This window comes from Bos indicus, chromosome 26 (genome assembly GCF_029378745.1).
Source record: "Bos indicus isolate NIAB-ARS_2022 breed Sahiwal x Tharparkar chromosome 26, NIAB-ARS_B.indTharparkar_mat_pri_1.0, whole genome shotgun sequence".
In the NCBI taxonomy this organism is placed as follows: Eukaryota; Metazoa; Chordata; class Mammalia; order Artiodactyla; family Bovidae; genus Bos; species Bos indicus.
In genome coordinates, this window is record NC_091785.1 from 23941972 (window position 1) to 23956260 (window position 14289).

The 14289-nt window shown below is 49.8% G+C and overlaps 1 protein-coding gene and 1 pseudogene across 1 annotated transcript in view; one reads left to right on the top strand and one right to left on the bottom strand.

Annotated features, from left to right (window-relative positions):
- Positions 1-3712: 3712 nt before the first annotated feature.
- LOC139179969 (large ribosomal subunit protein eL6 pseudogene) lies at positions 3713-7573 on the bottom strand (annotated as a pseudogene).
- Positions 7574-8053: 480 nt separating this feature from the next.
- The window catches only part of NEURL1 (neuralized E3 ubiquitin protein ligase 1), a 74161-nt gene continuing 67925 nt past the window's right edge, over positions 8054-14289 (top strand). Inside the window, exon 1 of the mRNA XM_070780772.1 lies at positions 8054-8266. Coding sequence (XP_070636873.1) covers positions 8182-8266 — 85 coding nt within the window. The 5' untranslated portion in view covers positions 8054-8181. The remainder of the gene's footprint in view (positions 8267-14289) is intronic.

The window sequence follows — 14289 nt, forward strand, 5'->3', positions numbered from 1 at the left end:
TTCTCCAGGGATTGAATCCAGGTCTCCCGCATTGCAAGCAGATTCTTTACCATCTGAGCCACGAGGAAAGCCCTTTTAGATCCAGTCTTAAGAATGCTTGGCCTCAGGCCTGGATTTTATCCATAGGCACTGTAAGTCCAGGACTTAGGTCTAAGGGTCTACATAAGACTGGAAAAAAAATCCAGTGGCTCCAAATTATGAAAGGAAAACTTCAAAATCAAAATTAAAAAATGTTTACTTAAATGTCTATAAAACAACATCGTGTCAACCTCATTAATCATTAAACGAGTACTCATAAATATTTCATTATATATGAAGGTTCCTCTGTGTCTTTTCATAGCTTGATAGCTCATTTCTTTTTAGCATTGAATAATATTCCATGTCTGGAAGTACCACAGTTTGTTCATTCATCTACTGAAGGACGTTTTGCTGCCTCCAAGTTTTGGCAATTATGAACAAAATGGTTAAAAACATGCACACGCGGGTTTTTTGTGGACATAAGTTCTCAATCCCTTTGAGTAAGTATGCAGGAATACAGCTGCTGGATAATATGCTAAGAGAACGGTTAGTTTTGTAAGAAACCACCAAACTGTCTTCCAAGGAGGCTGTACTATTTTGTATTCCCACCAGCAATGAATGAGAGTTCCCAGCGTCCTGCTTGGTGTTGCCAGTGTTCTGGATTCTGGCCACTCTAATAGTTCTGCAGTGGCATCATCGTTTTGATTTACGTTTTCCTGATGACATAAGATATGGACCGTCTTCAGATACTTATTTGCCATTTTCTTTGGTGAAGTGTCTGTTCAGGTCTTTGGATCATTTTAAAAATGAAGTTGTTTTCTTACTGTGGAGTTTGAAGTATTTTTTGTGTATTTTGGATAACGGTCCTATCTCAGATATGTCTTTTGCAAATATTTTCTCCCAGTGTGTGGTTTGTCTTTTTATTCCCTTGACAGAGTCTTTTGGAGAGCAGAAGATTTAATTTTAATGAATCAAGCTTTTCAATTATTTCTTTTAAAAACCTTTTTATTTTATATTGGAGTAGAGTTGATTAACAATGTTGTGGTAGTTTCAGGTATAACATGAAGTGACTCAGTTATGTATATACATGTATATACTTCTAATCCAGTTCTTTTCCCATTTAGGTTGTCACTAAATAGAGCAAAGTCTCCTGTGCTAACAGTAGCAGTAAATTGTCACTACATTGAACAAAGTTCCCCGTGCTAACAGGAGGTCCTTGTTGGTTATCCATTTTAAATAAAACAGTGTGTACAAGTCAGTCTCAAACTCCCTAACTGTCCTTTCCCCCAGTCCTTTCCCCCTGGTATTACCAGTTCTTTCTTTCTTGGTTCATACCTTTGTCATCTTTGCAAAAATCATTATCAAAGCTAAGGTCGTCTAGATTTCTCCTATGTTATCTTCTAGGAGTTTTATAGCTTTGCATTTAACATATAGGTCTGTGATCCATTTTGATTTCATTTTTGTGGGTAGGGGTGTAAGGCCCATGTCTAGATTTACCCTTTTGCATGTGGATGTCCAGTCGTTCATGTAACCATTTGTTGAGAAGATTACCTTTGCTCCATTATATTCCTTTGCTCCTTCATCAAAGATTACTTGACTGTGTTTGTGTGAATCCATTTCTGGGCTCTTTATTCAGTTTCATTTATCTATTTGTCTATTTTTTCACTAGTACCATACTGTCTTAATTACTGCAGCTTCATAGTAAATTTTGAAGTTGGCTAATGTCCTCCAACTTTGCTCTTCTTCAATATACTGTTCATTACTCTGGGTCTTTTACCTCTCCACGGACACTTGAGAATCAGTTTGTTAACATCTACAAAATAACATGTTGGGATTTTCCCTGGGATGTAATGAATCTATAGTTCAAGTTGGGAAGAACGGACATCTTGACAATATGGAGACCTACGAGTGTGTTCAGCCCTAAACTTGGCCCTGGGAGGTAGGAAACTATACTGGAGTTAAGGAAAGCATAGGACAGGCTCCCTCATGGTGTTGGCAAGGAAACTGTACTCCACACAATGCTAGATGTACAGAGAGTGCTCAAAAGGGTCGCTGGGGCAATGAACGAAGCTGAATCCCGAAGCGCCTGGAAACAGGGCAGTAAGGTGCCCATTGCATGCTAAGATGGTTAGCACAGACTCCGGTCCTTCAGAGGAAAGACCTGACCTCGAGGAAAACTTTGTGGCAAAGGTGCTGTAGAGAAGGGAGCCAGCCAGAAAGGCTGGTCTGGGCAAGGCTCTTGGGCTTACTGAGTGGCTGTATTGATAGGTTAATTCACTGACATTGATTCATTGATTTGTCAAATATTTATCAAGAATCTACTATGGTTCAGGCACTCAGGGATCTCCCATCTAACACGTCCAGCCACCCCCTGCAGTTCAGGCAGGACCACTTCTGTGTGTTTTCGGATGGTGGTCTGATGATGTTAACTATGGGCTGGGCCTCAGAGCTGCCATGTATCCTAGCCAGGGATGGCTGAGGCTGTTTCCTGTTTAAAGGCTAGCTTCTCAGCAGGGAGGGCGATGTCAGCTGTTGAAGTTTAAGGGAGCCCTGGCTCAGCCTAGATGAACTCCATCTTGTCTGCCCGGTGGGGGACCATCCTGTGGCTTGCTCTGGGCTCAGTCTCTAGGGGTTCAGGGAAGGAAGAAAGGAAGCTCTCCGTCAAATATTTTATTATTTTATCCACATGGAGACTCTTGAAGACTTGAACTGATCTGGGAGATGTGGAGAGTGAGAAAGGAGGGGAAGAGAGAGGTGAACCAGCAGGAGACTGAGCAAGGAGCAGCAAGGGCAGAGAGATGGCAGGACAAGGGTGGAACAGGGAAGAGGGGGAAGAAGCGAGAAAGACAAGAGGGAGGGAGAGAGAGGAAGAAGGAGCAAGAGAATGGAGCTGGTCAGAAGGGAGAGAAGCAAGGGAGAGAAGGGGCGATGGGGGCCAGAGCTGCTGCTGAAACTGTCCCTGGGTCCCCGCCTTGGGTCCCCCCCTTCTCCTGTGCATTGGTGTGAGCGCTCACAGCATCCACACGGACACACGTGTACACGCAGCCAAACACATATGCACTGACACCCACCCCCTTGGGCAGAGCTTTCAGAATCTACACTGCTGGGGAGGCGGGGTTGCCACGGTGACAGGTGCTGGAGCACCACCTTATGGGTATTAATAGCTTCCATTGAAGCCACCAAAACAGTGACTTCATCCAGACCTTCTTCCTGGCAGCCTCCTTCTCCCTCCTCGCTTTGTAATTGGGGCTGGGAAGGGCCCCCGGGGCCTCAGAGGCCACTTCCCTGCCTCCTGGCAGCCTCTTTGGTGAAGGATGCTTGAAGTCTCAGGGATTCCACCCAACATCCAGGGGAAGAAGCGTGCTGTGGTTCTTTGCTCCTCTGAGCTGGGTCCAACCACCACCCCTGCCAGGAAAGGGTTTCTGAGGCACAGGTCCCCCGGAGGGGTCACCCTCAGCTGCTCTGGGTCCTGTGCAGCCACACCCACCTCCTCGAGGTCCCTGCCTGGCCAGAGACCTACAGTGAGTTGACAGTGGTGTTCCACCCGCCCACCATAGCACAGAGCTCCTTGGGAAAACTAGGGCCAGTCTAGGGAGATGACATAAGGCGGCGGTCCCCAACCTTTTTGGCACCAGGGACTGGGTTTGTGGAAGATAATTTTTTCACAGATAGGGTGGGGGAATGATTCAAGCACTTTACACTTATTGTGCACTTTATTATTATTACATTGTGATATAGAATGAAATAATTATACAATTCACCATAATGCAAAATCAGTGGGAGCCCTAAGCTTGTTTTTCTGCAGCTAAATGATCCCATCTGGGGGTGATGGGAGACAGTGAGAGTAGGGTTTGTGCTCCTCTGGGAATCTAATGCTGCTGCTGATCTGACAGGAGGCGGAGCTCAGGCAGTACTGTGAGGAAGCCCTGTGGCAAAAACAGATGAGGCTTCGATCACTCACTCACCACTTGCTCACCCACCACCCACTTCCTGCCATGCGGCCTGGTTCCTAACAAGCCATGGACTGGTACTGGTCCGTGGCCCACTGGTTGGGGACCCATGACATAGGGTACAAGATTTCAGAGGCATCACACTCAAGCCTGAGCAAGAGCAGGGTGGCTGTTCATTGCATGGTTCTAAGGGCGAGTGCCTCCTTACATTTCATCACACAGGGACGCCTCGCTCATCTCACCCTAATCTCAGCCTCGTGGATGCTCTCATTATCTTCTCAGCCTCTGAGATCAGGGGATGTTTCTGTCCTACCTTCAGTTCCCTGCCTCAGTCCCTAATGCCTCTGGCCCTCCTGTGCAGCTCCCTGGGGTCAGGTTGTCCTGAGCAGCAGAGCCTTGGACCCCTCAGGCAGGCACCGGTGTCTGGTCCCCTTGTCTCCCCTTCCCTGTGACCTTCTCCATTTCTCCCCTGCTTGGCCCAGAGCCCCAGGTTTAGACCACATGGGACCCATGACATCCCTGCCTCCCTACCATGGGGCCTCACCAGCCCCCATCCCTTCTATGTCCCAGCCCATCCCCCTAAGGAAGGGAAGGAGATGACAAGCTTCCCCCCCAGCCACTGTCAGTAAATCCTACCAAGGGCTTGCACTTCACACACTCTCCAGGGGAACTAGTCGCGTCTATACAGTCTTCAGATTTATTCTGATGCCAGCAGCAGCCTAGAGTGACCTCATTCCAGCAGGCTTCAGTGGGTATATGAGTGTGTGAGAGTGTGGATATTTGTGTAGAAGTGAGTGTGTGCGAGAGAGTAAAAGTGTGTGTGCAAACGGATGAGTGTGCTGCCATTCAGAGCCCATGGATTTCTGATGCATGAGTCATCAGCTGGCATGAGCCTTGGGGAGATACACCCATAAAAAGACAGCACCCCTGACCTGCCACGTCCATTCTGCAGCTGGCTGGGCACGTGATCCTGGGCATCTAAGAGGCGGGGGGCGGAGAAGGGAGCTGTCTTTCCCTCCAGACCCCAGAGAGCAGCTGTCAAAGATATTTCTAGCTCGCCTGGAGTCCCAGACATTTAAGGATGTGATGCCTGCAATGGGGTGGGGGTGGAGGGCAGGAGAGGGGAAAAAGGGATGGTTCAGAGGCTTTCCTCCCACGCCTCTTGGTGGAATTCGCCTGGCAGCCAGGGGGATTCGTCCATTTCACAAGCAGTGTTGGACAGTCTGTCATGTACCAGGCACTCTCTTGGAGACTGGTGACATCATGGTGGATGGAGTTGACCTGCTGCTCCACTCACCTTGGGGGGAGGTAGACCATAAACCAGGGGGGAAAGTCTACTTTCAAATTAATTCCAGAAGATAACACAGAGTAATGGTATGGAGCGTAACTGAGAGTTGGGGGGGTTCTCTGGCTGGGCTGGTCAGAGAAGGTCAGGAGATGATACATGAACTGTGCCTGAATAATGAAGAGCTGTCACATGGAGACTTGCGGAAAGAACCACCCAGAAGAGGATGGATGGCATGCCCGAAGCCAGCCCGTGTCCTTGCTGGATTCTGGATCAGAGTTGTTGAAACCAGTCAGGGAGCTAGAGGTGGCGGAAAAGGAAGGCAGATTCCCTCTCCCAGCAGGACCTTGGCTCCTCTTCTAGCCCTGACCAGACAGGGAGAAGGATAGTACTGTAAACTATATGGGAAAATGATCTGAAAAAGAATGGACATATGTATATGTATAACTGAATCACTATGCTATACACTTGAAACTAACACAACATTGTAAATGAATTATACTCCAAAAAAAAAAAAAGACAAGGACAAGAAGATGCCCCCCTGTCCAAGTAGGAGATGACTCCCTTCCCTTCCTGCAGGTCCTAGTATCAGTGCTGAGCTTCAGGATGGATGAGTCATTTGAACAGGTGACTTGCTGAAGGCCCTTTCCTCCAGGAAGCTTTCTTTGACTGCTGCAAGCCACAGAGGCCCCCCACCTCTTGGAGCTGACAGAACCACTCAGTTCAGAGTTGGTGGTTCTCTGACAGTTTGTTCCTGAGATTTGTCCCTGAGGCTTGGCCCTCCATCCAGTCTTCTAGGTCCAGTCTGTGTTCATCTAAAGGCTCCCCAAGCCTTTTTGTGTCCAGCAACTGAACAGCCTGGGGTTCTTGATCTGAGCCTTTGTCCCAGTGCCCCTTGGAGCTGACAGAGAGCAAAGGGTCAGGTGCTGGGTGGTTTTTTTTTTTTTTTAATGGACAAGTTATTTAATTAGGTTCTTTGTAAGAAGTTCAGAACACTACTTTGTGAGGATAAATTCCATTTGTGAGAGCAAACACAGAGCGCAGGTAGCCCTGGAGCTGAGGGACAGCTTTGATTCTTTGCAGAATTTATGAGTCCACGGCTTTCTGATCAACCTTGCACTGCTCTGTGATCTCCTATTTCTCTCTGTGTTGAAGATCTCAGCCTTCTGGTGTCTGGGCTTATGCAGCTTCTTCTTCTTGAAGTAAGCGTCAGTGAGATGTTCTGGGATTTTCACACCAGTGATGTCGATTTTGGTGGAGGTGGCAGTGACAAATTTCTGGTGTGTTCTACGCAGAGGAACTCAATTGAGGGACAGAAGCCCAGTCACAAGTAACAAGCCACTGTCCAGATGCTTCAGGAAAATGACCCTCTTTCCTGTGTGGTGCCCTGTGAGGATGATCAGAATAGTCCCGGGAGAGATGCCGCTGGCACGCAGCTTTTTCACAAGCTTACTGAAGGGTTTTCTGCCGTGACTCAACAGCTTCTGAGGCACATCTTCAGTAGGGTAATACCTAGGCGTTTTGTGAAGTCTTACCACTCAGGTACCACCATTCTTGTTGCCACCAACTGGTTTTGTGACAGTAGCAAGAACTCGAACCTTTTTTTTTTTTCCTACCTTGGATTTAGCTGCTGAACACTGTCTCTTGTACAAGGCCTTCCTGGAATATGTAGCTGATCGGAATATCTGCCAACTCCTCTGACCAGGACAGGGTTTCAGCTGCAGTGGGGCTTCCCCTTCTTAACCTTCTTCACCTTTTTAGCCTTGTCGCCAGCATCAGCCTTCTTGGTTTCAGGTTTTTTCTCCTTAGCATTCGGCTTCTCAGCCTTTTCAACCGCCATCTTGCAAGACAGGAAAGAGTGGGTGGGACTCTTAATCTCACTTCATTTATTCAGTCATCATCCACTTAAAAAAAAAAGTATATATATATATATATTTATTTTTTTCTGGAGCTTTTATTGTATGCCAGGCACTGTACCTGCTACTAGAGAAATCGGAAATAAGAGTTACTTCGTCCCGGGCCTGGTATCCAGGGAGCTCACCGTTCTTACTGTATGGTTTCCCTTGTTTTCAAGACCAAGCGCCACTGTTGGTGAGGGGAATAAACCCAACCCTTGGAGCCCCAGTCTCTGTCTGATATTTGACCCCTATCTGCTCCCCCGCCAGGCCAAGAAGGGCTAGTGTTGGCCGGAACGTCGCGCACCCGGCGCCACATCTGGCTGAGCGGGCGCGCGCGAGTCACTAAGACGCTCATTCACCGGCGCAGCTGTCACCATAACAACCGGAGCGAGGGAATCCTGGCGACGGCTGGGGGCGGGGGCGGCGGTCGCGCGGGGGACCCGGCGGGGGCGGGAGCGCGGCGTCGGGGGCGGGCGGGAGACCCACCACCGCGAGAGCGCCCAGCACACCCCGCGCTCCTCGGAGCCCCGCTCCATGTCGAGCCGCCGGCGGGAGGGCACCACGCACGTCGCCGCCTCGGTCGTCCCCGCGGGCGGGGACCCAGCCGGCCGCCAAGCCGCCGAGCCTCCGGGCAGGCCGAGCCGCTGAGCGCCCGCACCGAGAGCCCCGACTCTATGGCCGGGGGGAAGCGTGCCGGAGCCAACAGCCGGAACCCGAGCGCCAGCGGGAGGAAGAAGGGAGCCCCGGGCGCCGCCGGCCCCGGCCCAGGGGCGCGCCCGCCGCGAAAAATGGCAGGCAGGTAGCCGGCTCGCGCGAGGAACCCCCGCGGCGGGCAGGACCCGCCGAGGACCGCGGAGCCCAGACACAGAGAGGAGAGGAGCGGCCCGCCCGCCCCCCGCCGCAGCCCCACCAGGGCCCTCCCCCGGCGGCGCGCGCGCCGGCGCGCGCACACACTTGCACACCGTACCTCCGCTCCAGCCCAGCCTCGCCTGCCCCCTGCGAGTGCCGAACCCCACTGGGGCCGGATGCCATGGGTAACAACTTCTCCAGTATTCCCTCTCTGCCCCGAGGAAACCCGAGCCGGGCGCCGCGGGCCCACCCCCAAAACCTCAAAGGTAAGGCTCCGCCGGGGCCGGGCTCAGCTGGCGGACTGGGGTGCAGGTGGAGGGGCAGGGAGAGGTGGAGAGGTGTGGTTGGGGAGGCCACACAGGTGCCACCTGTTGTGCGTCTTTGGAGACGGGAGATGAACCCCTGACCGTTGGGGGTGCGCTGGAGGTGGGGGCCTGCCGGTGATGATGGCGAAAATCAGGGAGGATGGCGTTCCGTGGGGTCTACGCAGTTCTCCCAGCTACACCAGAAACGTCACTGGAGTCCCCTCAGGCCACGGTGCTAGGCGAGCGTGCAGATGCAGGGGGTGAGGAAGGGCATTTGCCCAGTGGATGGGGAAGTGTGGCAGGGTGCTCAGGCCGGCCAGCTGTGCTTCCCAAGAGAAGTACCACGGCCTCCTTTTTCATCTAACCATGGCTGGAGAGGTGATGGCTGGAAACACTAGTTGCCTTTCCGATTGGAGGGTCTTAAAAATACAGGGCCGAATAATAACAGCCTGGAAGAAGGGACCAGAGCTGGTGGCCTCTGGAGTCCTCTGCAGCTACTGACTTTTTGTATCCACTGAATCAGCTTGGTTTCTGGTTCCCCAAAAGCTAGATGTCCAGTCAGAACTCTAGAAAGGATGGGCTGAGAGCCTTGAGACAGATCTCAAGGTCTTTGCCCTCTTAAGTCCACTGACCTACTCAGCACCCTAAGGGAGGTGCCAGGCCCTGTTCTTTGCTTTACCTCTTCAGTGCTGTCTCTGACCTTTTGAAGACTCACCTGGGCCTTCCCAGGCCCTCAGAGCCCACTGATTCCCTTCAGAAAGCTCCTTTTCTATCATCCTGAAAACCAGCCAGTACTGACTGGGCATTCGGATGACTAAGAGTTAGGAAGGGAAGCTCTTGGGCAAGTTTACAAAGAACTTTCACAAATACCTTTTCAAATGAGCAAGGAAACTGCTCTGCATGGTGCTCAGAGCTCGTCATACCCATTTCACAGTTAGGAGAAGCAATGCTTGTTTCAGGATCCCAAAGCCAGAGCGGCAGAGCTAGACTGCAGACCTGTATCTTCTGTCTTGGAATACTACCCTCTCTTATGCTGGACAGTTAACCTTCAGAACTGGGGAGAGGAGAGGAGACAGGACCACAATCCTGCATTCTAACTCTGACACTTCCAAAACCACCTCTCACTCACCTTGGGCACATCAGTGGGTTTGTTGTGTCTTTCTGAAAATTAATATGGTGGCACACATCAATCCCTTTTAAAATATCATTTTCATTGGCCTTGTGATTCTGCCTGCAGAATGGATCCTGAAGAAATGGAGATGAAGGCAAATACTTGTACACGAGCCTAGGATGCTATGGCAGTGTTGTTTGTACTAGGAAACAATCTAAATGCCCTGTAATCATGGTGAATCCTCTTGGTGGAGTATTATGCAACCTTTAAAATGGTATTTTTGAAGAGCATTTGATCACTTGGGAAAATGCTCACAGCAGCATAATGACAGTTGTAAGAAGCAGTGGCAAAGCTGCATAAACAGTAGAGCCCAATTTTGTTAAAATGTCATGGATGCCCCTCCCCCATAGAAATCAAGCAACCTTGGAAAGAAAGTTTCCAAAAGGTTAACCATGGTTTCCTCTGGGTAATGAGATCTTATTAGAGTTTTTCTTTTCTTTTTAATATTTTGCTCTTTTCTAAAATTTCTACAATAAGCAAATATTAATTTTAATCATCAGAAATAAGCTGTAAGTATTGCAGGCAAGTATCATTTTTAATCATCAGAAATAAGCTGTAAGTATTGCATGTATGATGACTTTCTGAACATTGAAAACAGATTCCTAATGATGGTGGAACTTGTGTTTGTCATCCAGTTCAATGTTCTCTCTTACAAGGGAGAGAAATGAGGGGAAGGGAGAATGATTTGCCCATTTACTCAATGGGCCAGTCAAGAGAAGGTGGCAAAGTCAGGCTGACTCCTTCAAGGGCAGGAGTTAGCTGGGGGCCAGTGAGCTGACTCGGCGCTGGAATGCTCATCAATTACCCTGAGAAGGCTGTGTTCCATCCATGACCCTAGGGAAGCCCAGAGAAGGCTTCCGTAATTGCACCGCTTTTTTAACCTACAGTTTGGGATTGTAGGGATGTGAAGTCTCTGGGACTGGAGTCTTTGACAAGGGAGGGAGTGGGCAGGACAGGGTCTGAGGCCCGCCTATCTCCCTGCTCCCACCCTGGCCTCCTCCTCTGCCTGACTCCCCACCTGTCTGGCCTGAGAAAGTCGCCTTGCGCTGCCTCCCTGATTGATAGGGATCAGTTCTTATTCAGTGGAAGTAAATGGGGGAGAAATTTTCCTCACCCCAGCAGTCTCCCTCTCCTGGCCATCTCCCTTCTGGCTTGGTTTTCCAGGATCCATTCTCCCCTGTCCCTAACCACACACCTACAGGAGGGGCCATGAGAATTTTGGTTCTGCTCCTACCGAGGCTGAGATGGATTAGAACATGCCAAGAAAGCTGACTTCCGTCCTTCGTCTAGGGTCTCCTGATTCGGCTTCTCAGCCTGACTTTTCCCCATCCTAAGAGAACCATCAGTTTTATTCTGTGATTGTTTTAATGTTCACTCCAAGTTCCTTTCTAACTATGTCAGCATTGAGCTAGGGGTCTTCTCTGATACATCAACGGTCATCCAGAATTCCACCCCCATTTTATTGGTATGACCTTGATACTGGCTGTGATTCTAAGACTGTCCACCCCAAATTCTCCTTTGTACTCACCCAGAATTTCAACTCTGCTTCTTATCAGTGTCCATCCAGAAATTTACTGGGGGCAGGGAACTCTTGATTGTTTTTTCTCCTTCCATAATTGCCATCTATTGATTTCTCACCGTTTTAATTAAAACAACTGGAAAGGACCTGGCATAATGGGGACCCTGGGACTCATTAGAGATCTAAGGTTGGTCTGGCTGTCAGGCTGACATGAAATGAAGCTCTTCCATCACCTGTCAGGTGGTAGACTTCGGTCTTCTTCCTGAAGACACCCTGACCTCACTCCACTGATGGTGATTCACACTGGGGTCTGAACAGTGTTGGTCTAGGAGTGTCCACGGGAGAGGTCCAAGGTATAGATCCTGGATAAGGACCAACAGATAGTTATGTAGAGCTGGTTATGTCCCTGGGTCAGGGGTGAGGGCTCGTGACATCCCTGGACATTCACAGAATGAAGATCTACTTGATAAGGTGGGGCTGAGGGAAGGGATGGCATCAAATACTTGTTTGGATTGTTAAAATCCCAGATATGTGTGAGCAGAGGTCAGAAATGGGGAATCAGGGAAGAATTTGAGTTGGACATGGAAGGAACTGTAGAAATTGGGTAGATGGCAAGGGGTGCAGTGGGAGTCCTAGATATGGACAGGAGGTAGGGCAAGGGACGTGCAGCAAAGGCTTGGGGCAGGGTGAGTAAATGTGTGTAGATGTTCTCAGTGATGGGCCCAGGGTGACTGGAGTAGGGGGTTCATGCTTCATGGAGACAGATACAGAGAACAGAGATCTTCATCCTTCCCTCTCTCTTTCTGAGTGCCTGCCTACTTGGTGCTTGGTACTGGGGGGAAGGTAACTAGGAAAGCCTTCGGGGAGGCTTTCCTCCAACTCAGTCTGCCATGGTCACCCATAGATGGGATGGGGATGGGAAAGACCACCTTCTGTCATTTTTTTTTTTATTGTGGTAAAATTCACATAACATAAAATTCACCGTTTTAGCATTTTAAGTGGCATTTAGTACATTCACAATATTGTACAGCTACCACTCTATGTAGTTCCAGAACATTTTCATCACCCCAGAAGGGAAGCCTGTGCCCGTGAAGCAGTCAGTCCTCATTACTCCCTCGCCTGAATCCCCGGCAGCCACTAGTCTGCTTTCTGTCTTTATGCATTTGCCCACACTGGGCATTTCCCTTAGATGGACTCATAGTACATTTGTCCTTGTGTGTCTGGCTCCTTTAACTTAGCCTAGTGCTTTCAAGGTTCGTCCATGTCCTAATGTGTACCTTCTTTCCTTTTTGTGGCTGAATAACATTCCACTGTGTAGATTTGCCGCATTTTGTTCACGCACGTCCCAGCTGATGGCTATTGAGATTGTTCCGCTTTTTGGTTACTGTGAATTTTGTGCTGTGAAGATTTGTGTTTAAGTTTTTGTTTGAACACCTGTTTTCGGTTCTTTGGGGTCTATACCACGGAGTGAGCCTTCCATCGTTTTAAAGCTGGTGCTTTTGAATTGGACATTTGATAAAGCCACTGGTTGTGACGGATGTAGGGGGGATCATCCCCCTCCGGCTTTGGCTGGGGGTTGTACCCACCAGACATCTGTTGTCTTCAAAGGCTTTTTTCTGTGGTGGCCGAGGCTCCTGGCAGGCAGAGGGGGGAGTATCTGAGGTTGACCGAGGAGCTTTGACTCTTTGAGGTGGACCAGAGTGAGCTACAGGAACTTGTCTGTCAGACTCTTAACCTCCTCACTGCTCTGGGGTGGGGTTGGGGGGTGCATTTGCCTAGGACAAGGTCCTAGCCATTTTTCAGCCTTCAGAGCCTTGCTGGTACTCCCCCTCATCTGGGTCCCCAGTCCAGGTATTGCAGTAGCTGACCCCTCTGCCTCTCATTCCTCCTTTGATGCTGCGAAAGGGATCCTCCTAAAGTATTCCTTTCATCTGCCCCTCTCCTATCAATAGTCTTCAGCGTCATGACCCAGACTGCCATCATCGGAAATTCAAGGCCTCCATTCTTTGCTTGACCCACAGATATTCCCACAGCCCTTGTCTGGGCTCCTCACTTGGCTGTCATGACACTTGCATGTTGGGTTAGCTCATCTGTCCACCCCCCAGCCTTGCAGCAGACAGAGTTGGCGTTGTGAAGGGGTGGGGGCTGGGGGCCTCCTCTGTCACACCAAGACTTCAGAGAGCTGAGTTGAGACAGCCCCTATGCTGAACCTGGAGCATCTGTCCTGCACACCCTGTTGGGTTTTTATCTAGTCTGACCTTTGAACTCTGTACTGTTAACCATCACAGTAACATAAGAGCAGCCACATGTGTTGGGTGGTTATTGGGTGCCTAGTGCTTCTGTGTAGATTATTTCTGAGTGGGGAGCTATCGTTGTCACCATTATAGATGGGGAAAGAGAGGCTCAGAGAAGTTAAATAGCTAATCCCAGACCGCACAGTTTGAAACTGATGGAACTGGGATTCAAACCCACGTCTCTCTGATTTTAGAGTTCACTCTTGCAACCACTATACATTTTGCCACCATAGAATTCACTCTGGGTGGGCCCTGTCTTCCATTGTGTTAGAGAAACTGGGGAGCAGTCTCCTGGCCTCTTTCCCAGAAGAGGGAAAGAGAGTACCATAGGGTTCTTGATGCTCCTTTCCAACCCCCGACCCCACCCCTCCCACCTCCTCTGCAGACCCATCAGCCAGTCATCGGACACTTTCAAGGGAACTTTATGTTCCTTTGGGCCAGTGTTTCTCAAAGTGAGGTTTTTCTCTCGCCAGCATCAGCATCAACTGAAAACACATCTAAAATGCAGGTTCCCAGCCCCCAGGCCAGACCAACTGTCTCAGAACACCTTGGTGATAGAACTCCCAAACCTGCATATTTAACAGGAGCCCCAGGTCATTCTGCCTCATTATGCCTCAGAGTCTGAGAACTATCAAGGCTGTGGGGCCTCAGAACACACCCATTCTGGTATTCTTGGAGTTGGTGAAATCAGGCTTCCCAGAGGAGAGGAGCCTGAAGTTGGATGGAGATTTGGAATGGACATTCAAGGGCACCTTGGTGAGGGCATGGAGGCAAAGGCACAGAAGCAGGAAAATACAAGGTGCTGGCAGAGACAATGAGCAGTCCTTCCCATCTGGGAGGCGAGACCCACAGTGGGGAGATGAACGGGTCGACCTCTGAAGATAGACTGAGGTTAGATCTCACAGGGCCTCGGATGCCAGAATGAGTTTGGGTCGATCCTGTCGGCAGTAGGAGCTATGGGTGGCTTTTGAGCAGATGAGTGTAGTGATTTCCTTTAAAC